At 53.6% G+C, this 21,670-nt stretch overlaps 1 protein-coding gene across 1 annotated transcript in view; it reads right to left on the reverse strand.

Moving 5' to 3' along the window:
* Positions 1-12,899, reverse strand: part of LOC144723121 (synaptotagmin-9-like) — a 39,679-nt gene extending 26,780 nt beyond the window's left edge. Inside the window, 5 exon segments of the mRNA XM_078601710.1 lie at positions 12,226-12,433; positions 12,436-12,503; positions 12,506-12,545; positions 12,548-12,848; positions 12,850-12,899. Coding sequence (XP_078457836.1) covers positions 12,226-12,433; positions 12,436-12,503; positions 12,506-12,545; positions 12,548-12,848; positions 12,850-12,899 — 667 coding nt within the window.
* Between the last annotated feature and the right edge of the window lie 8,771 nt (positions 12,900-21,670).

A 21,670-nucleotide genomic window follows, 5' to 3' on the forward strand; every position in this document is an offset into this window, starting at 1 on the left:
CGCGACGGGTGTTAGCCACAGCCTGGAATCGAACTCCGGTTGCTAGCTTCAGACTGCAGCGCAACAACCACAACGACACCACTGTCTCTCTCTCTCTTTCTCTCTGTCTCTCTATCTGTCTCTTTGTCTCTCTCTCTGTCTCCCTACACACAAACAACTCCTGTTCGGCCATTACAGCACTCCCTAGTTGTGAAGCCAGCACAACGCCCGGCCACCTTCGTCTCCGCCCAGCCACTGATGTTGATAACACACGGCACCAGCAAGCACTCATTTAGTGCCGAGTGGACCTCCTCGCACACCCACCCACTCACCCGCTATTGGGCGGTGCCAGGTGTCACCTCTCGCTGTTGACAGCTCTCTCCTCTCTCCCCTCTCTCTTCTCCGACACGTGTTGTCATGGCGATCAAGGGGGGCTGCTGCAATCTTACCTTGTGTCAACCTAACCCTACAACGCAAGCTCCACCCAAACGAGCGCTTCTTGACCGTGGAGCAATCTGTGAGATGCAACGACAACACCCATTATGAACACACACACATAACAGCGCAGCGCAACATCGGTGCAGACGAGTCCTGATAAGGACAAAGCCCGTCCACCCTTCGTGTGTCTATTCCACAGCAGCAACAGAGTTCAGTCTACACCAACTTTAAAGAGACACATACGTATATTGAACTTCTTTCGCACCGTACGTATGCTAATCGGAGGTGCGGTCGGAAGGACAACAAACTCAACACAAAAAAGCCATTCGAAAGAAGGACATTTTTAAGGCCCCAACGCCTCTTCCTTGAAGGCCCCCATCACCTATTTCTTGAAGGCCCTCGTCTCTTTCTTGAAGGCCCCCATCGCCTCTTTCGTCCGGCTTCTGAGCGAGAAGCACCACGCACGGCTCCACGCTTAAGTGCCACGGGTGTTCTGTGAAGTACTGCACTGTGCGTCCTCACGAATCGCGTCGTGACCACCACCACCACCAACCACTAACGCTGCTGCACTGCTACAATCGCCATGATGTGTTCAAGGAGCCGCTGTTGTGTTGTTGTCGCCATGCACGCGGAGGCCGTGGGCTCGCGTGCCGAGTGGCCGGCGCGGTCGAGTCGGCGGGGGGGGAGGAGACGCGAAGTGGAGGCGGAGTGGAGGAGGAGGAGGGGTGGATAAGGGGTGGAGGAGGGGTGGATAAGGGGTGGAGAAGGAGGGGTGGAGAAAGGGTGGAGTGGAGGAGAAGGGGTGGAGGAGGGGTGCATAAGGGGTGGAGGAGGAGGGGTGGAGGAGGGTGGAGGCGGAGTGGAGGAGGAGGAGGAGTGGATAAGGGGTGGATAAGGGGTGGAGGAGAAGGGGTGGAGGCGGGGGCGCTGAACTCCGTGAGAATCGAAGGATGATGACGTTAGCCACGAATGAGCAAATTAGAAACTCATCCTCCCGTCTCCCAGCAGCAGCAGCAGCCGCCGCACTGATTAGTGCGGATTCTGGCGTGGGAGCCACTCAACCCAGGGGTTGGGCTCCCAAGCAGCTTCGCAATCCGCTCCTGCTGCTTGTTGCTGGCCGCTTGACGTGCTGGGCCCCTTGGAAGCTGTGTCTAAATAACATCATCGCCACTGTGTTGTCTTGACGTGGAAACGCTCTTACGTCGGTTCTCGACCGCCGTGGTGCGGCGTGGTGCCCCCCGCCATTCAAGATCTCGAGCCCCCCCCGCCCCCCTCAAGAGAGAATCACCGCGAGCACGTGGGGGCGCGGGTGGAGTAGACGGGGGACAAAGCAGAGACGCGCATCTGTTGGCCTGTGGCATGGTGGAGGGGGGGGGGCATCGACAGCTGTAGAGATCCATTAGCTGTCGATTGAAAGACTTTACATTACGGGGGGGGGGGGCAGTGCAGTCCGGGAGTGGGTGGGGGGGGAGGCGAGAGGAGGTAAGGCGTGCGACTGATCTCCTGATTATGAGACGTTCAGGAAAATACAAATTAAAGGTATCCCCAAAACTGCGGGGTCGTTTAAGAAAAAGAAGTGGAGTTCTATCTATACCGCGGAGAATGCGGTGATGAGTAAAGACGTCACCCACAAGATGCTTCTGAACTCAAAGATTCAAACACGTCTTCAGTAAAAACGATATATTGTTCGGATTATAAGACGCACCCTCAACTTTTGCTCTAAATTATCCCGGGGATCCAGAAAATGAGGAGCTAAAGACGGAGAGTAGAGTGAGATGAGAGGGGAGAGGCAGGAGAGTGCGTGGAGGGGAGTAGAGTGAGATGAGAGGGGAGAGGTCGGAGAGTGCGTGGAGGGGAGTAGAGTGAGATGAGAGGGGAGAGGTAGGAGAGTGAGTGGAGGGGAGTAGAGTGAGATGAGAGGGGAGAGGTTGGAGAGTGCGTAGAGGGGAGTGGAGTGAGATGAGAGGTAGGAGAGTGCGTGGAGGCGAGTGGAGTGAGATGAGAGGGAGAGGTAGGAGAGTGCGTGGAGGGGAGTGGAGTGAGATGAAAGGGGAGAGGTAGGAGAGTGCGTGGAGGGGAGTGGAGTGAGATGAGAGGGGAGAGGTAGGAGAGTGTGTGGAGGGGAGTGGAGTGAGATGAGAGGGGAGAGGTAGGAGAGTGCGTGGAGGGGAGTAGAGTGAGATGAGAGGACGAAGCAGGAAGGGATAAGTCCATTGAGGACCTTGAGATTGATCTGGGACTGGATTTGGAGCCATCGGAGGGATCGGAGTACTGGCGCAGGTGAGGAGTCTGCCAGCGTCATTGTGGATCACCTGGAGACTGGAGGTGAGGGTGACGAGGGAATTTCGGAGCCACAGGGCACGCAGATCATCACAATTAAGCGGCGAACCATCACCAAACTGTCCAAGTACAACCGCGATTCGGGATTATTTTACGAGTATTACTATTAAGCGATAGAATATTGTCTGTTCCGGCCAACATCTAATTTTAATGACTAAGAAAATCTGAACTGGCAGAGATGAAGGGTTGCCGGCCTTCCATTCAAACCGCCCATCATTTGAATTCTTAGACGAGCCAATTAAGCGCCGGAGCCTGTGCTAGGAGCCCAGTAAAAAATGAAACTCGCGTTTCGTAACGTGAGCGCCCTATTCATGACATGCAGAGCGCCCGCTTCGTCACCACTGCAATGATCTGGGCAAGTGCGGCGAGAGGCACCGAGAGGCTGTCTTCGTGTTGAGAGCACCGATAGGAGAACACGGTACAGCGCAAAGGCAAAGCTCCCCCTGCCGTATGAACCTTCAACAGACTGTTGGGGCAAGTGCTGTTCGTGAGTAACTTATTTTAGCAGACGCAGCACACTAGGGGATAGGTGGCCGCCTAGTATATTTTGGGGGTGGGGGGGCACCACGCTTGGCCGCCTTTGTCTTCCCAGTACCGCACACACACACTCTCATAGACTGCTGGGCAAATGCTGTTCGCGAGAACCTATGAAAGTGCAGGAGGAGGTGGGTGCTGGCCGCCTTTGTCTCCCTGTTGCTGACGTCTTACACAACCAGTTAAGGCCGAGTCGCCCTAGGGGAATGCCGCATGACTGGTTCAAATAATGTTCGCCACTGTTATTGGTCGTGAGTGGTAATCGATCTCGTGTCGGCCGGGTAACGTAGCGCAGTGCGCTGACCACTGCGCCACCACACCCCACTCCACATATACCGCACTTGCCAAAAACCAAAGACAAAGGTCCCCCGTATAGCCTTAACAGACTGTTGGGGAAAGTGCTGTTAGCGAGCACCTATGAAGGCCAGAACGGCACACGAGGGGGTGGGTGGCCAGCACCACGCCCGGCCGCCTTTGTCTCCCCGGTGACGATGTTTACTCACCGCACTAGGTACTCTTTGAGGCTGATTCGACCGAGGGGAGGCCCAGAACCGGTTCAGATAATCGTCACCGGTGTCCGTCGTGAGCTAGTATCGAGCCCGGGTCACCAGGTTCGTAGCTCAGCGCGCTAATCGCTACACTACCGCTCCCCATACCACATATACCATACTTACCTACTACATACACGCGCACGTGTGTGTGTGTGCGTGTGCACTCATCATTCCCAGAATAATTGATCAAGTCGACAAGGTCCATCCGATGATTAAAGGCAAAACATTCTAACATCGTGGTATGTATCGATCGTAAAGTCATCTGTGAAATCCCATCTGAAATCTTAGTTAATGCTTGAATGTTTCTGTCTGCTTGACTGACACTCATTATGCATGCGTCTGTGCGTCTGTGTGTCTGTGCGTGTGCGGCGGTGGCGTAGTGGCTAGCCCGCTTCGCTACGAACCCAGCGACCCGAGTTCCACTCACGGCCACCAACACCGGTGACGATTGTCAGAACCGGTCCTGGAGCCTCCCCCGTGTCGACTCGGTTCGAGTGCCTGGTGCGGTGAGAATAGGTCACGTGATCTGGCGGTGTCGGGTGGAGGAGGGTGTACGACACACGTGCAATCTGACACAAAATAATATACGCGAATCAAAATATTGGTTGCGAAAGTCAACACGTGGTAAACACAAAAGGACATAAGTGCAGCAAGGTGAGGTATGGTCAAACAACAACAACAACAACAATCATGACCGACACCGCGTGGGGAGGCTCTCATCCAGCAGTGGATTGACACATTGCTGAACTTATTTACGGGCGTGTGTTTTTATATTGTGTATATATGGTGTATTTGTATCGTGTATATATTGTGTATATCAGGGTCCAGACATCATAGTGGCCAAAGTCGCTGATGCCTCCACACCTCGTCACTGCACCTCCCCGCTACTACCGCCTTCTCCCCTCCACCAGATCCCACAGCCACAATCGGCCCTGACCACCACCGGCACCACCATCACCACCACCACCACCGGCACCACCACCGGCACCACCACCGGCACCACCATCACCACCACCGGCACCACCATCACCACCACCACCACCGGCACCACCACCGGCACCACCACCGGCACCACCATCACCACCACCACCACCACCGGCACCACCACCGGCACCACCACCGGCACCACCACCGGCACCACCACCGGCACCACCACCGGCACCACCATCACCACCACCACCGGCACCACCACCGGCACCACCACCGGCACCACCACCACCGGCACCACCATCACCACCACCATCACCACCGGCACCACCACCGGCACCACCACCGGCACCACCATCACCACCACCATCACCGGCACCACCACCGGCACCACCACCACCGGCACCACCATCACCACCGGCACCACCACCGGCACCACCACCGGCACCACCACCGGCACCATCATCACCACCACCATCACCGGCACCACCACCGGCACCACCACCACCGGCACCACCATCACCGGCACCACCACCGGCACCACCACCACCGGCACCACCATCGGCACCACCACCACCGGCACCACCATCACCACCACCACCACCGGCACCACCACCGGCACCACCACCAGCACCACCACAACCGGCTGCTCTGAGCTATTTTAAAATCCTTTATATTAAGTTCGCTTGCTTGCTTGCGTGCTTGCGTGCTTGCTTGCTTGCTTACGACCGTGCAAATCTTTCGATCGTTTTTTAACCCACTTCCCGTGATCCAATCGAGCTGACATTTTCCACACAGACTCGTTGTGCGTGACAATTAATTTTCGTGAAATTTTTTTTTCAAAATTTTACACTGTTTAGGGAAAAATATTAAATATGTAATTACCAACTCCTTAATGCTGGCAGACAATCATCTGACCCATAGGTGGCAGCCATCTCAAGCCAGAGGACGAGAGGACTCTAGCCGCCACGCATATAAAGGATTTAGAGTGAAAAACTTTGTTTTCACGGGTTAATTTTTAAATCCTTTATGTTAAGTTCGCTTGCTTGCTTAGGACCGTGCAAATCTTTCGGTCGTTTTTTAACCCACTTCCCGTGATCCAATAGAGCTGACATTTAGCACACAGACTCGTTGTGCGAGACAATTAATGTTCGTGAAAATGTTTTTCCAAAATTTTACACTTTTTAGGCAAAAAAAATGTATTTTACATTTATTCAAATAGAACTCATTCATGGCTTTGGCTGAACGTCACAGTGTAGGAGCCCAGAGCGTGACACCTCCACAGGCCGTGGCGGAGTAGCGCAGTTGGTAGCGTCCTCGCTTCCCGTGCCAAAGGTCGCGGGATCGATCCCCGCGTCCTCCACAGGCGAATATATTTTTAAATCCTTTATATTAAGTTCACTTGCTTGCTTGCTTAGGACCGTGCAAATCTTTCGGTCGTTTTTTAACCCACTCCCCGTGATCCAATCGAGCTGACATTTTCCACACAGACTCGTTGTCCGTGACAATTAATGTTCGTGAAATTTTTTTTCCAAAATTTTACACTTTTTTACCAATTGCTTAATGCTACCATGCAATCATCTGACCCATAGGTGGCAGCCATCTCAAGCCAGAGGATGAGAGGACTCTAGCCGCCGCGCATATAAAGGATTTAAAGTGAAAAACGTTGTTTTTACGGGTTTACTTGTTCCTCCCTCTGGTCGCCGGACTCGTTGAGACCACGCCAGTGGCGGTATCGTCAACCGGCCCTCTCCCATCCTGCCCGACCTCATCTCCACCACCCGCCTGCCACGTTCCCTTCCCACCCTCCAAGTTGCTTATTCCCCATCTTCCCGCACCCCGCACCCGTCCCACCCAGCTCCGCAGTTTTTGCCTACAACACTAACCTGCCCCCACGTTCCCCTGCGGACTCCTGCATGGCTTCCCCCGACTCGCCACCGACACCCGAGCTCAAATGCCACTTCGAGCTGTTCGGGTTAGGGCCCAGCTCTCTCCGACACGCACAGTGAGAGAGCAGTGGCTCTCTCTCTCAGCCTCCAAACCCCTCCGCGTCGTACTCACGCCGACCTCCCCCTTCTGTTCCACAGTGGTTTCCACAGCCCATCGACATCTTAACGGGCTAAAGCAGGGCCCGCTCTTGACCTCCTCTTACGAGACCCTACCCCGCCCCTCGTCCCCCCCCCCGGCATTACGGACATCACTGCCTCAGCACACCCAGTCCTCGTCCACCCCGACCTTCTGTCCTCCTACCGGGTGGGGGGGGGGGGGGCTGAGACCGGCACGCGACACGCAGTAGCCGTTGTGGAGTCATTCAATGTACGACTGACCACTGCATCTCAAGACGCTGAATGAAGACGATGATCTGTTGACGTCGCTGCGTTGTAATTGGCGCACAAACAACAACAAATCAAGACATCCGTCAAAAAACAACAACAACGTGTGGCCTTTAAAAAAATAATAACAACAAATATATTACGGGTGACGTCCCTTCTTCACGGCACATAAACAGAGGCGCCCAGGAGGGAGTCGTTGTGGACGGAGTCGTCGTTTGCGTGCCCCTGAAGAAAGGTCACTGCTCGAAAGGAGCGGGTGCTTCTTTTTGTCTTCTGCATTCGTACGGACGTATGTGAGTTGCACTTCTTTCGCACCGTACGTCGCCAACCGTGCTAATCGGAAGCGCGAGAAGGACAACGAACTAAACACACACACACAAAGCAGTTCGAAAGGAATGCGTTTTCAATTCAGATGTAAGTGCGTGAAGATATCTCTTTCCTCTGCCTCTCAAGTTCAGTCTCAAGACGTTGCATTTCTTTCCTCCCTGCGGCTCTCTCTCTCTCGCTCGAGTGTCTCCATCCTCACTTCTATCAAAATGCTGCCACACATGCCACCCCCCCACCCCCACATTATTGGACTGTGTATTTCTGCCCACGATCCCCTGCTCCAATTTTTTTTTTAAACGCCAAGTTATTCATATCTCTCACACCCACGCGTGTGTTGCGTAACGTGTTCCAACATGCAATGGCCTTCGGACGAAATGAATTAGCAGTTGCGAAGGCTGCTTCCAGGGCTAAATGCATGGACACGTTGGCAAACAAGCCTTGCTCGACTCTGCGAGTATTTGGGCAAACCCGTTCATAAATGTGGACAGTTTTCACTCGACCGAGTCCCGAATGGCAACAACAGCTCTGTACAAAAGTGTCATTCGTGTTGGTCAATTGACCCTTAATTCTTGATTTGAAGCTTTCGTGACTGCAGGAATCCATACTCTTGGATCTTTCGGTAACATCACGTAGGTATATACAGTGAGGGAAAAAAGTATTTGATCCCCTGCTGATGTTGTACGTTTGCCCACTGACAAAGAAATGATCAGTCTATAATTTTAATGGTAGGTTCATTTGAACAGTGAGAGACAGAATAACAACAACAAAATGCAGAGAAACGCATGTCAAAAATGTTATAAATTGATTTGCATTTTAATGAGTGAAATAAGTATTTGACCCCTCTGCAAAACATGACTTAGTACTTGGTGGTAAAACCCTTGTTGGCAATCACAGAGGTCAGACGTTTCTTGTAGTTGGCCACCAGGTTTGCACACATCTCAGGAGGGATTTTGTCCCACTCCTCTTTGCAGATCTTCTCCAAATCATTAAGGTTTCGAGGCTGATGTTTGGCAACTCGAACCTTCAGCTCCCTCCACAGATTGTCTATGGGATTAAGGTCTGGAGACTGGCTAGGCCACTCCAGGACCTTAATGTGCTTCTTCTTGAGCCACTCCTTTGTTGCCTTGGCCGTGTTTTTTGGGTCATTGTCATGCTGGAATACCCATCCACGATCCATTTTCAATGCCCTGGCTGAGGGAAGGAGGTTCTCACCCAATATTTGACGGTAAATGGCCCCGTCCATCGTCCCTTTGATGGGGTGAAGTTGTCCTGTCCCCTTAGCAAAAAAACACCCCCAAAGCATAATGTTTCCACCTCCATGTTTGACGGTGGGGATGGTGTTCTTGGGGTCAAAATTATAGACTGATCATTTATTTTTCAGTGGGAAAACGTACAGCATCGGCAGGGGATCAAATACTTTTTTCCCTCACTGTATATATTTTATTTAAAACCTACGTGACTTTAACGAAAGAACCAAGAGTATGATCCTTAATTCATAGCACGTGATGGAGAGCCATTGCCCGAAACGTCGCCGGTCATATTTGCTGTCGTTAAATGCCACGGTGTGGTTGACAAATTCGTTGAGATTTTTTATTTAATTAATATTGCATTATATTTACGAGATTTATCGTGACTCCCCAACTAACCACTCAGAGGAACCACGAGGTGGAACCACGGACGAGCAGGGAAGGCAGCATCAGCCACACGGTGACGAGCCGGCGCTACCAACAATCGCCCAAGCTCTGCGAGCCCCTCTGTATGCTCTGATGTTGTTATCAGTCAATCGATGAGTGTGTACACGTGGGAGGAAACTGGCTCACGCAGAGAAGACTCACGCGTGCGAGGGGGCAATACTATGTCCCATACTGTTGTGACAGACGGAGTCCACACATTGCTCTTCTCCACGGTGTTGATGACAGGCCACGTGCAATGCCACCACTGCCCAGCAAATAAGCAGACGATATGCCTCGTTCCTGTAGATGTCCTTGCACGTAAAAAAAACAATGTTTTATATATCTTATCAGCTATAAATTCAGCAGTGTCTGTTCACAGGTAAAACTCTGGACCGGTTTTGACATGCAGTGTCTCATCAGCAGCGTTAGGCTCGCTTGAACCAATTCTGGTGAACTGTTATATGATTAAAGGCAATGACGGCAGTGTGTGTGTGTGTGTTCGGTGTGTGATGTGCGTGTGTGTGTGTTCGGTGTGTGATGTGCGTGTGTGTGTGTTCGGTGTGTGTTGTGTGTGTGGTGTGTGTTGTGTGTGTGGTGTGTGTGTGTGTTGTGTGTGTGGTGTGTGTGTGTTCGGTGTGTGATGTGCGTGTGTGTGTGGTGTGTGTGGTGTGTGTGTGTGGAATGAGTGTGTTGGGTTTTCTGTAAGGCAGAATGTGTATGTGAGTGTTGTGTGTGTGTTCGTGAGCATGAGTGTATTAAGTGTTGCTGTTGTTATGTGTTGGTTAATGGGAGTGTGTGCTTTTAGTATCCATGCTTGTTGTGTACGGGAGAATACGTGTATGAGTGTGTGTGTTCCCTTTGTTGGTGAGTGTGTCTGTGTGTTATGTATGGGGGGATGTGCGTGCTACCATCGTACCGCGTGGTTCTAATCTGCGTCTTCTCTCTGTATTCTGTGTGTGTACTGTGTGTGTGTACTGTGTGTGTAGTATGTGTGTGTGTGTACTGTGTGTGTGTAGTGTGTGTATTGTGTGTGTGTACTGTGTGTGTATACTTTGTGTATTGTGTGTGTGTGTACTGTGCGTGTGTAGTGTGTGTGTGTACTGTGTGTGTGTAGTGTGTGTGTGTAGTGTGTGTATTGTGTGTGTGTACTGTGTGTGTACTATGTGTATTGTGTGTGTGTAGTGTGTGTGTGTAGTGTGTGTGTGTGGACTGTGTGTGTGTGGACTGTGTGGACTGTGTGTGTGTACTGTGTATTGTGTGTGTGTGGACTGTGTGTGTGTGGACTGTGTGTGTGTGGACTGTGTGTGTGTGGACTGTGTGTGGACTGTGTGTGTGTAGTGTGTGGACTGTGTGTGTGTAGTGTGTGTGTAGTGTGTGTGTGTGGACTGTGTGTGTAGTGTGTGGACTGTGTGTGTGTAGTGTGTGTGTACTATGTGTATTGTGTGTGTGTACTGTGTCTGTGTAGTGTGTGTATTGTGTGTGTGGACTGTGTGTGTGTGTACTATGTGTAGTGTGTGTGTGTACTATGTGTATTATGTGTGTCTACTGTGTGTGTGTAGTGTGTGTGTACTAAGTGTATTGTGTGTGTGGACTGTGTGTGTGTATTTTGTGTGTACTATGTGTATTGTGTGTGTGTACTGTGTGTGGTGTGTGTGATGTGTGTGTGTGTTCTGGATGTGTGATGTGTGTGTGTTCTGTGTGATGTATGTGTTGTGTGTGATGTGTGTTTGTGTGGTGTGTGTGTTGTGTGTGTTCTATGTGTGTGTGTTCTGTGTGATGTGTGTGATGTGTGTGTTCTGTGTGTCCTGTGTATGAATGTGTGGCTCCAACCGTTCACGCACTCCACCTACCAATTGAGGCCACATCAGTTCAATTCCTGCCCATGATGGACACCATTGGCACACGCGGTAGCAGCAACACTCCTGGGTCTCCGCGAGATTGACGCACACTCTGCCTGGATCACGTGCCGAGTGTGTTGTGTGTCAACATCAGCACGGATTACCGGGAAGACAAATACGACCGGGCGCAGCAGCAGCCATGCCACCGACTCGCCTGCGTACTCTAACCACCTTCACAGGTGGTGGTGTCTGTTGAGGCTATCCTTGTCCTGTGTGTGGGCCTCCCCTAGGTCGACTCAGCCTCAAATCAGTACCTGGTTCGATGTGCAAAAATCGCCACTGGCGAGACAAAGACGGCCGGGTGTGGTACTGGCCACCCACTCTCTACCGCGCCAAGCCTTCATAGATGCTCGCAAACAGCACTTGCACCAACGAGTCTGTTAAAGGCTATACGGGGGATCTTTGTCTTTTGTACGCACGTGTGTATTGTGCGTGTGTGCGTGTGTGCGTGTCTATGAACATACGGCATCGCCTGTGTGTATGAACGCAGGATCTGGTGATGCTGCTGCTGTTGCGTTGGCAGTGGTGCGCAAGCACAATAAACACTTTCGTGAATAACACCGTGTGTGGTTTAGAAAAAAATAAACTGGCAACGTTTTGGACAATGATTCTCCTTCATGGCACATACATAATCGTGTGTACGAGCGCCGGTTGCACGCGTGTTTGCGCGCGCGCACCTGTACGCATGCACGAGCACAGACACACACACAGACACACACAGACACACACACAGACACACACACACAGACACACACACAGACGTGTGTTCACGCGTGCGTGTGTAGTGGAGTGGCAGTGGAAGAGCTGAATGTGGCAGGGAGCGAGTCGGGGAGGGATGCAACAGGCATACAACAATCAAACATCACCGGGCAATACGAATCATAACCATCTCTGTCCCTCCGCACATATATATCTTAAAAACAAAAGTCTTCTCGACACATCCCATCAGCCAGCAGACGCTCTTTCTCTGGGGGCGCATCGTTTCAGCAGCGTTATTCGTTCAACAGCACGAGTCAAAACTCTGGACCGGCTTTGACACCCAGTCTCTCATCGGCAGCGCAGAGTAAGCCACGATTGCTCGGACCCCCCAAACCGGTGGACCGACAAGACACATACACAGATCATTGCCGGGCCGTCCTCAACGGATACTTGCTGGATGAATGAACGAACGAAAGCAATGAATGAATGGGCACTGAGGTTATTATTATTATTATTTTTGCTTTACCGGTGTGGTTGCTCTGCCGAGAGCGTTCAGGCAGGAGCGACAGGAAGTCGAGGCAGCGGTCCTTGACGACAAATTCTTTGATGCAGAGCTCGGAGATGATGCTAATGGCCTTGCTGCACCTCTCCTCCTCTTCAGCGTGCGGCAAACCCGGCATCGCCCCTGCCCAGCGATCGGACTCCTCGCCTCCCTCTCCTCCTCCACCCCTTCGCCTCGCGGCTCCGCACGACTCGTCGACGGCGCGTGGGCGTGCGAGGCGGACAGGGATTGAGAATAGCGGCGCGTGGATGTCGGGGTAGGGACGGGAGGGAGACGCGCGAGAGAGGGAGGAGGGGGAGGGAGGGAGGGAGGCGATGGAGTGGGGGAGGTGGGGGCACGGCAGATGCACGGACGGAGAGCGCGCTCGAGGCAGAGACAGCGGTAGGGATGGACGGATGTGATGGATGGGAGCGCGACCGAACGGGGAGATGGAACGCGTCGTGTTGCCCCTGGCTGCGGGATAGGGACGGCTAGACGGGGGAGGGAGACAAATGTGGCTGAGCGTCACCCGGAGCCAGAGGCGAGCCGCATGCGAGCCGCGTGCGAGTGCGCGCTGCTGGTCAATGGGAAGGGCGAGAAGGCTTCGCGTCTGCCGAGGAGCTCGCAGACGCACCACGGCTCAGAGATCGATTCATCATCGAGTTATCGTGCCTCTGTGTGTGTGTCAGTGTCAGTGTGTGTGTCAGTGTGTGTGTGTGCGTGTTACTGTGTGTGTGTCAGTGTGTGTGTGCGTGTTACTGTGTGTGTGTCAGTGTGTGTGTGTCAGTGTGTGTGTCAGTGTGTGTGTGTCAGTGTGTCAGTGTGTGTGTGTCAGTGTGTATGAGTGTTACTGTGTGTATCAGTGTGTGTGAGTGTCACTGTGTGTGTGTGTGTCAGTGTGTGTGTGTCAGTGTGTGTGTGTCAGTGTGTGCGAGTGTCAGTGTGAGTGTCAGTGTGTGTGTCAGTGTGTGTGAGTCAGTGAGTGTGTCAGTGAGTGTGTCTTTGTGCGTGAGTCAAGCCCGGAGTTCGTTGTTCCCCGCTGTGTTACACACACGCGCACACGTGTTGCTATGTTACACACACACATCTGTTGCTATGTTACACACACATGTGTTGCTGTGTTACACACACATGTGTTGCTGTGTTACACACACATGTGTTGCTGTGTTACACACACATGTGTTGCTGTGTTACACACACATGTGTTGCTGTGTTACACACACACACACGTGTTGCTGTGTTACACACGCGTTTCGTATTTCTGTTACACACGTGTGTGTGTGTGTGTTACACACACACACACACGTGTTGCAGTGAGTGCGCGCGCGTTGCGCACTCAGAGAAATATCTCCGGGGCGTTTAGCCTGATAAGCCTGAGTGCAGGTTACCTTAACGAGCAACCTATTACGGCCGATGGGTCACACGGGACTGGCGCGTGTGGCGTTGTTTGCATGGCAAGCAGTCAAGATCGAGTCAACCCGAGGGGAGGCCCAGATCAGGTTCGGACCCCACTCGCTACTGATATGATCCGTGACCGGGCAATGATCGTTGCCCAGCGCACGCACGCACACAAAGAAAAGGATCCCCCGTGCAGCCTCTACAGACTGTGTGGGGGGGGGGGCAAGTGCCGTTAGCGTGCATCGAATCGGGCGCGCACGGCGAACGAGGGCTGGTCAGTAACGACGCGCGGCCGTCTTTGCAATCCCCGTTATGGCTCAGTCGACCTAGGGGAAGGCCGAGACCGGCTAAGGTAACACCCGCTGCTGATGTTCGTCGTGGCCGGGAATCGAACTTGGATGAAGAATTTGCGGCGCAGTGCGCTAGCCATTACCCCACCGCTCCCCCCTACACACACACACAGCAATGCACGCACACACACCGCGATTCACACACACACACTGAAGCTCACTCATTCACACAAAGTTGAGGGCCGCTCTCTCTCGGCGCCGCGCTCGCGCATGAATGAATGAATGAACGCAGCTGATGAATGAACGCGCAACCGAATGAACCACGACACAGTTGCGTAGCGATTCAGAGGCTGGCGTGAGCGCGTTCTCGCACGCGTGAGCGACTGCAACCTCGTCTGTTGCGATGTCTCTGGAGACCTGGAGGCTAGCTCACACGTGATCGAACTCTGCAAATAACCCTCCCTCCCCTTCCACCCCCTCCATCGCTACGAAATTCCTAACGCAAGCATCCCTGCGATGCCAACAACAACATCCAGCCAACCCAGAATCATCTCTTCGCTTCGCTCATCCGCCTCCTCTCCCCTCTCCTCCTCCTCCTCTCTCAGCACTTCCTTACTCTGCCACCACCTCTTTCCTCTCCATCCCCCTCTTCCCCCCCCTCCCCTTGCCCCTTCGTAGCCCAATCATCTCTCCGAGGTCCTCACATCGCCTCAATGAGTTCCGAAGGAAGTGTTCATCCTCAAAATATCTCCCTCTCGCCACGCGCGACACCCACGCACCGCCTGCGTCAACATAGCGTCGCGCTCCCCTCTCGGACGAGAGCAGATGAAGAGAAGGAGGAGGGTCTACATTGATGATTATATTCATATCGTGTTTGTCTAGCAGCCCACACGTTCTCTGGGCGTGTTCCTCAGTCACTCCATTCATCCTGCAGCCAGCCAGCCAGAGAACAACTTAAAAGCGATAGAGTAGGTCACATCTCCTCCGGCACACGTGGCAGATGCCATTGGGCGGCTGCGAGACGCCTCGCCAATTGCAGCGAGTCGCGATGCGCAGCGCGCTCGCTGTGCGCACGCACGAGAACGGACGGGAGGCATCGGTGATTGGAGTTAAAGGCGCAGCCCTGCAATTGCTTGCTGCACGCCACTGATGACGTGTTGGAAGAGGGGTGCGAGTACCCCCCCCCCCACTCCGACACACCGCACGCGACCGGCCGATCGCCACACCGTGGCGTGCCCATTTACGCTGCTGCTGCTGCTGCTGGATGGACAGAGTTTTAGTTCATTCGAATTGTCGCACGCATGATGGACCCGCGTATGCAGTTACCCGGCTCTTTTACAAGGGAGATCCGTGGTGCGTGAACACAGCAGCAACAACAACAAAGACGTGGCTGGTTGTATAGGCGTGGGGGGGGGGTAGATTTGAGAAACTCGCCCCCATAGTTTACACCGCGGCACCGGTAGACAGCATCGAAGCGGCGACCTCGAGGGTGGCGAGTCCGGTGTGCAGGTAACCATTGCACCACGTGGTCTGTGAACAGCGGAGAACTGAGAACAGATCACGAAAAGCGAATCTGAGCGGAACTCCATCCGTCCCGTGTCTCCACGTGAAAAGCATTTAAATCCATCAGCCTTCCGGCTTTCCACACCATTAAGGTCCAGCAGAAGCATTCGTTTTAAGCGAGTAAAACATCTCAGGGGCGCAGTAGGGACAGGGGGTGCCTTGCCCCTCCCCCTCCTCCCTCCCTCCTGGTGGACAAAGCTACGAGTTGGAGCCCCTTGACAACCACCATCAGATTTGTCTTCAACAACTTTGAGGGGCGCTCCCACCTGACCGATTGCCGCACCCCCTGAGCTCATAATGTCGCCGCCGCCGCGGCGGATTTGACCTTCTGGGTCTCATCAGCGGTGCACAAGCACAACGAACAACAACACCCCACAACACATCCAGCAACAGCGCCGCGTGTGGCCTTGAAATGACAAACATGTAGTAGACGAAGTTTTAGGAACTGGCCCTTCTTCGTGGCACATTGGCGCGTTAAACGTTTCCTTTAAAAACGAGGTTTGTTATTTAATCGTGAAACGCCCGCTGTTGTCTTGACCCATTGTTATTGGCAGGATAACTCCGCACAAACTACGGGACTCCGTTCAACGCATAGAACAAGACCGAACAAACTCAATTAGGCGGATGAAGGAGCACACGTCATGATGCATTCGTGCCCACGTGTGCAGACATCTCCGACTTGTTGCCTCTTATATAACCTGATGCTGCTGTGGCAGAGAGAGAGAGAGGGGAGGAATGGTGGGGGAGGGGGGTAGAGCGCTAAGCAGCTTCGTCACCACTGCGATGTCAGGATGCGCAGGGGGAATTTGCTCACCGCCACATTGACAATAGCCAGAGGTGGTGACGGTGGAATGTGGTGGTGAGGGAGGGAGGAGGGATGTGTGGCAGTGTTGGTGGTTGAGGAGGAGGGGGGGGGAGAATGAAGTGATGACGGGGGAGATGAGGATAATGATAATGATGATGATTGATGGAGGAAACGTGAGGAGCAGGTAGCGATAGCGGAGGAAGAGGATGATGAGGCATAGGGTTGCTGTCGTTGTTGCGGTGGTGATGGTGGATCTGTAAACATCGCCACAGGAGAGACAAAGGCGGCCGGTCGTGGTGCTCACAACCCACACCCTCGTGTGCCGTGCTAGCTTTCATAGGTGCCGCTCACTAAGAGCACTTGCCCCCAAAGCAGCCAGGTAAGGCTATTCGGGGGATCTTTGTCTTTTGCTGGTGGTGGCATGAGGGGGGGGGGGGGGGGGTGAGGAGGGGAGGGGGCACTGTTATGACAACGGGGGCCGCGATGTCGCGTCTCGTTCTGACATTTACGCGCGGCTGCTGCCTCTGTCTCTGGGCGGCTTTCGAGTGACCGACAATTGTGCAAACAGCTCGCGGCGCGTGCCTCGTGTCTGCGTGCTGCTGCTCACGTCGCCTCGGGGTGTGAACGCCAAGCAGCACTCGGGATACAAAGGCGGCCGAGCGTGGGGGTGCCGGACAAATCACCCGGCCCCCCTCCCCCATCTCCCCTCCCCGCATCCGTCGTCGTGTGTCAAGGGTCCTATAATTAAGACAATTAATACAAACAATAAATTAATCATAAGACCAGTTGTTGGAGATGGGGGTCGTGTTAGAGATGGGAGTCAGTGATAGAGATGGGGGTCAGTGTTAGAGATGGGAGTCAGTGTTAGAGATGGGAGTCAGTGTTAGAGATGGGAGTCAGTGTTAGAGATGGGAGTCAGTGTTAGAGATGGGAGTCAGTGTTAGAGATGGGAGTCAGTGTTAGAGATGGGAGTCAGTGTTAGAGATGGGGAGTCAGTGTTAGAGTTGGGAGTCAGTGTTAGAGATGGGAGTCAGTGTTAGAGATGGGGGTCTGTGTTAGAGATGGGGGTCAGTGTTAGAGATGGGGGTCAGTGTTAGAGATGGGGTCAGTGTTAGAGATGGGGGTCGGTGATAGAGATGGGGGTCAGTGTTAGAGATGGGGGTCAGTGTTAGAGATGGGAGTCAGTGTTCGTGATACAGCGGCGGTGTGGTGGATTACAGGAGCACAGGGTGCAATGATACAGGATTAGAATGGATCGGAGTGATGTTGTACTCCAGTGATAGTGCCGTACGCCGAGAACTCCAAGCCACTGTAAGCCATCAATATGGTTCCGAAAAAAATATCGAGGACGGGACGAAGTGGGCGCCACGGTGGCTAGGAGATGTTCACTACCTCGCCTGGTATGCAGCAGGTCGTGGGTTCGATCCCGACCCTGACGCCTGCTGTCGCTCTCTCTCCCAATGGTCGCGTGGATTTTTCTCCAGGACCTCTGGGTTTCCCCTCCACATTTAGAATCAACTTCACGCGTTCAGAACATTTGGCTGCAATACATTTCCACGTTACGAGCCACTCCGTTGAGCTCTCGTTTGCGATTGCCAGGTCGCTGCTGAAATAACGCTACATCGCTCATTATACGTATAAAAATGTGTAATATTTTAATTGTAGTGTATATCGTTGTGTGTTTTGATTGAAGCCGTGGTGTTAATGCGTTCAACAATGGAATCGAGTCCGGGTCGCGTGCAAGCTCGCAACAACGTCCACGTGGCTCCCAGCTGCAAACGCCTCCCGCGTGCGCCTCCTCCGCCTCGAGTCGCGCTCCTTCCGCGTGTCCCGGGCGGCTCCGCTAATTGTGAAAAATCCCCTCTTCCCCTCCGCTGGGCTGGCACTCATCACTCAGGTGGGGGGCTGGGGGGGGGCTGGGGGGGGCTGGGGGGGGGCGTGCGCTCCACACGCCGCTTCATAATTTCCATTCATTACCCCGTGCCATCGATCCCGCCTCACCGACACGTGTTAGAGCTCGTGTGCTGCACGCTCGCTGCTGCTGCTGCACGCTCGCTGTTGCTGCTGCTGCTGCTGCTGCACGCTCGCTGCTACTGCTGCAAGCTCGCTGCTGCTGCTCGCTCGATGCTGCACGCTCGCTGCTGCTGATGCTGCACGCTCGCTGCTGCTGCACGTTCGCTGCTGCTGATGCTGCACGCTCGATGCTGCTGCTCGCTCGTTTCTTCATCTGTTGTTGATTTATTTCGCTTTCGTTTTATGGTCGGGTTTGCTGCCTTACATTGCCCATAGACTAACATTGCCCATCCACTAGCATTGCCCACATACTAACATTGCTCATAGACTGGCATTGCCTATTGACAAGCATTGCACATAGACTAACATTGCCCATATACTATCATTGTCTATTGGCTAATATTGCCCATCGACTAGCATTGCCCATTGCCTGTAGCATTGCCCATAGACTCGTGTTGCCAGGTGGCTCCCAGCGGATGGCTGCTGGTTCATGTCCCGGTTTTACGTTTCATTTTTCAGTTTCATTTATTAGCTAGAACCCTTTGGGGGGCAGCGGGGAGGCGAGGGGGCGGGGTGCCTCAGCCCATCACCCCTCCCTGCGGGGTCGATACATGTCAAAAATACCAATTTGTGGGGGAAGTCAAAGGTGGTTGTCCTCTTGGTAGAGAGAGGATGTAGAGGCTCACACTCCCCAAGTCGACTTGTGGTCCAGCTCACTCCCAAGCGTCTCACAACTCGCCCCAATCCACCAATATCAATCATCCACCATCGATTCCCAGCCACGGCTCACATCAGTGGCGAGGGATATTGTTTTAACTTTCCTTTGTTCTGCCCTCCCTCCCCATCCTCCCTCTTTATCGCTCACACCGACCAGCGTGGTGAAATATGGTCAAACAACCCCCCCTCCCCCCCAGCGAGCGACGCGCGTGGGGACGTTTTCATCCAGCAGTGGATTGGCGACCGTCTGTCAACGAACGAACTGGTGCACGCGGAAAGCCGGGTGGATAAACACCGCTGTGTGGCCTTGAGAGAGAACAAGTATAATCGGCGACGTTTCGGGCAATGGCCCTTCCTTCCGCATAGCACACATACAGAGGCCGAAGAGACGATGAGTAGTGGGGGGGGCTGATGAACATTCCATAAAAAGTCTTCCGATTATTTTATTTTTTTCTGGTGACCAGCTTTGTTTTTGATTTAGGGATATGAATAGTTGCACTACTCGTAGCGATAACTCGGAAGGCAGTCTCACATTCTTCTACTCTCTCGCTTTCGCTCTGCGTCTCTCTCCCTCGCTGGGAAGAAAGTTCGTGAATGGAGCCGAGTGCGAGGAATCTTGAATGAGTTTGCGCTCTCAGCTCTCGCTCGCTCTCTCTCGGGTGGTGGTGGCGGCGGTGGTGGCTACGCTGCACGCGGCTGCCTGTAAGCAAGGGCCATGGAGGCAGCAGCGAGGGGTTAGTGGATCACACAAAGATGTTGGGAAACTCCCTTCCCTGGCTCGCCAGGAGAAAGCGGGATATCAAGGCGGACTAATCGTCATCTGTTTCCGATTTCCCACGATAAGCAGTGATCGTTCGATGGTAGCAGCGCAACTCTGCACGATTTACGCAGGGACGGAAGCCACGTGGTGGTGTTGGTAGTGGAGCGGTGGCTCAGTGGTTAGCGCGTCACGCCGTGAGCCTGGCTACCCGAGGCCGATGCCCGGAACACGGCCGACGTCATTGGCGAGTGATGTCAGAACCGGTGGTGGCCGTGGGCAGCAGTCCCACCTCTCATCGCCACCAGCAAGCCCGCGCCGAATCGCGATGCATTAACCACCTCCACCCCCCGCCCGCATACCGAACCCTAACGAATACGGCGTGATAGGGCCTTCATCCAGCAGTAGATAAAGCAGGAATCATGTAAATTATGAGCGTGTGTGTGTACGCTTTGACCTTCAGCCGATGAAACGAAACAGTCGGAAAGAACCCCCCCCCCCCCCCCAAAAAAATGGGTTTTACAACCGTGACCCCCAAATCGTGGCAATTTAAGATTTTGTTTTGTTTTAAGTTAAATGCCCCGCAATTCTCGTCCGAGCCACTGCTGGCGCTAGAGGCGGCGCCCTGAGAGAGCCCTCTCCAGTGGCAGGTAGAGAGAAAGTGCTGGAGAATACCCAGATTTGACCCCAGCGCACGTTCAGTGGAGAGGCGTGGGAGTTGGGGAGGGGGGCTGGTGAGGGAATCTACGAATCGTGCCCATTGTCTCAACTGCCGCGCCAGGGAGATCGAACCGGCTTGTGTGCTGTCCGTTGTGCTGACCGCTGCAACCACGACAGCTCTCTATTTATGTTGTATTGTATAGTGGGGGGGGGGTATACATAATTAAAGACAGACACCTGTGCGATCAGTCAAACTGTCCTGAGCGAGAGAATTAAACCAATTTAAAGCAAAGGACGTTGCTGATGGCAGTGGTGGTGATTAAAGCGCAGCAGGTGGGGACCTCGTGGTGAGGGGGGAGGGGGAGATGGAGGTTTTGGGGGATGAGGATGGATTAGGCAGGGCGAATGGAAGACTAACACGGGGTGAAACGATGCGTTGCTTCGTCGCATTATAACAATGCAAAAGGTTACATCTGGATTTTAAGGTAGCAATACAAGATACACATTTTTTTCAATAAATTACAGCTCCCGTTGCCACTCCACTGCTGAATGAAGCCGACAAAAGTAAGACACGTGCACACGCATTGCCTTTCATTGCCATGATTACCAACGACAAAGCGTGCGCGTGTCGCGAGCCGATCTCACCAACAATAATCGATTGATCAATGCGGTACATCCTTATCCCCCACCCTCGTGGGCTCTCGCCGGCGAATTGACTTTTAAAATCGCTCCTGCATCCACCCCACTCCCCCCCCATGTCCGCCACGCGTGGAGCCAATTGAGTGATTGTGAATGGCTCATGTGTTTACGAGCGCTCTTAAATTGCCGGGGCTGGCAACAGCTGTCTCCGACAAACAGCGCCTCCGGCCACGGCGCGGCACTGCCACGACTCCCCACTGGGACGCCGACGCGGCTGTGCGACAGGTCGTGGGCCGGTTCGGGTCCGCTTCGACGGAAAAGGCAAAACGCAACGCAGAGGGGAACACGCTGAAGACAGACGCGCCAGAGACGCAGAGAGAGAGATGCAGAGACGCGTGCGGAGATGCGGAGGCAATCACAAAGATCCCCCCGTATGGCTTGTGACAAGCTGTTGTGGCAAGCAGCGTTAGCGAGCGCCTATTAAGGCCAGCATGCCACGCACAACGGCGGTGTAGTAGACGCCACCATACCCGGCCACCTTTTTATCCCCAGTCATGACGTTGACAAACACACCGCACACCAGGTAGT

The sequence above is a fragment of the Lampetra planeri genome, chromosome 16 (genome assembly GCF_965212315.1).
Source record: "Lampetra planeri chromosome 16, kcLamPlan1.2.h2, whole genome shotgun sequence".
In the NCBI taxonomy this organism is placed as follows: Eukaryota; Metazoa; Chordata; class Hyperoartia; order Petromyzontiformes; family Petromyzontidae; genus Lampetra; species Lampetra planeri.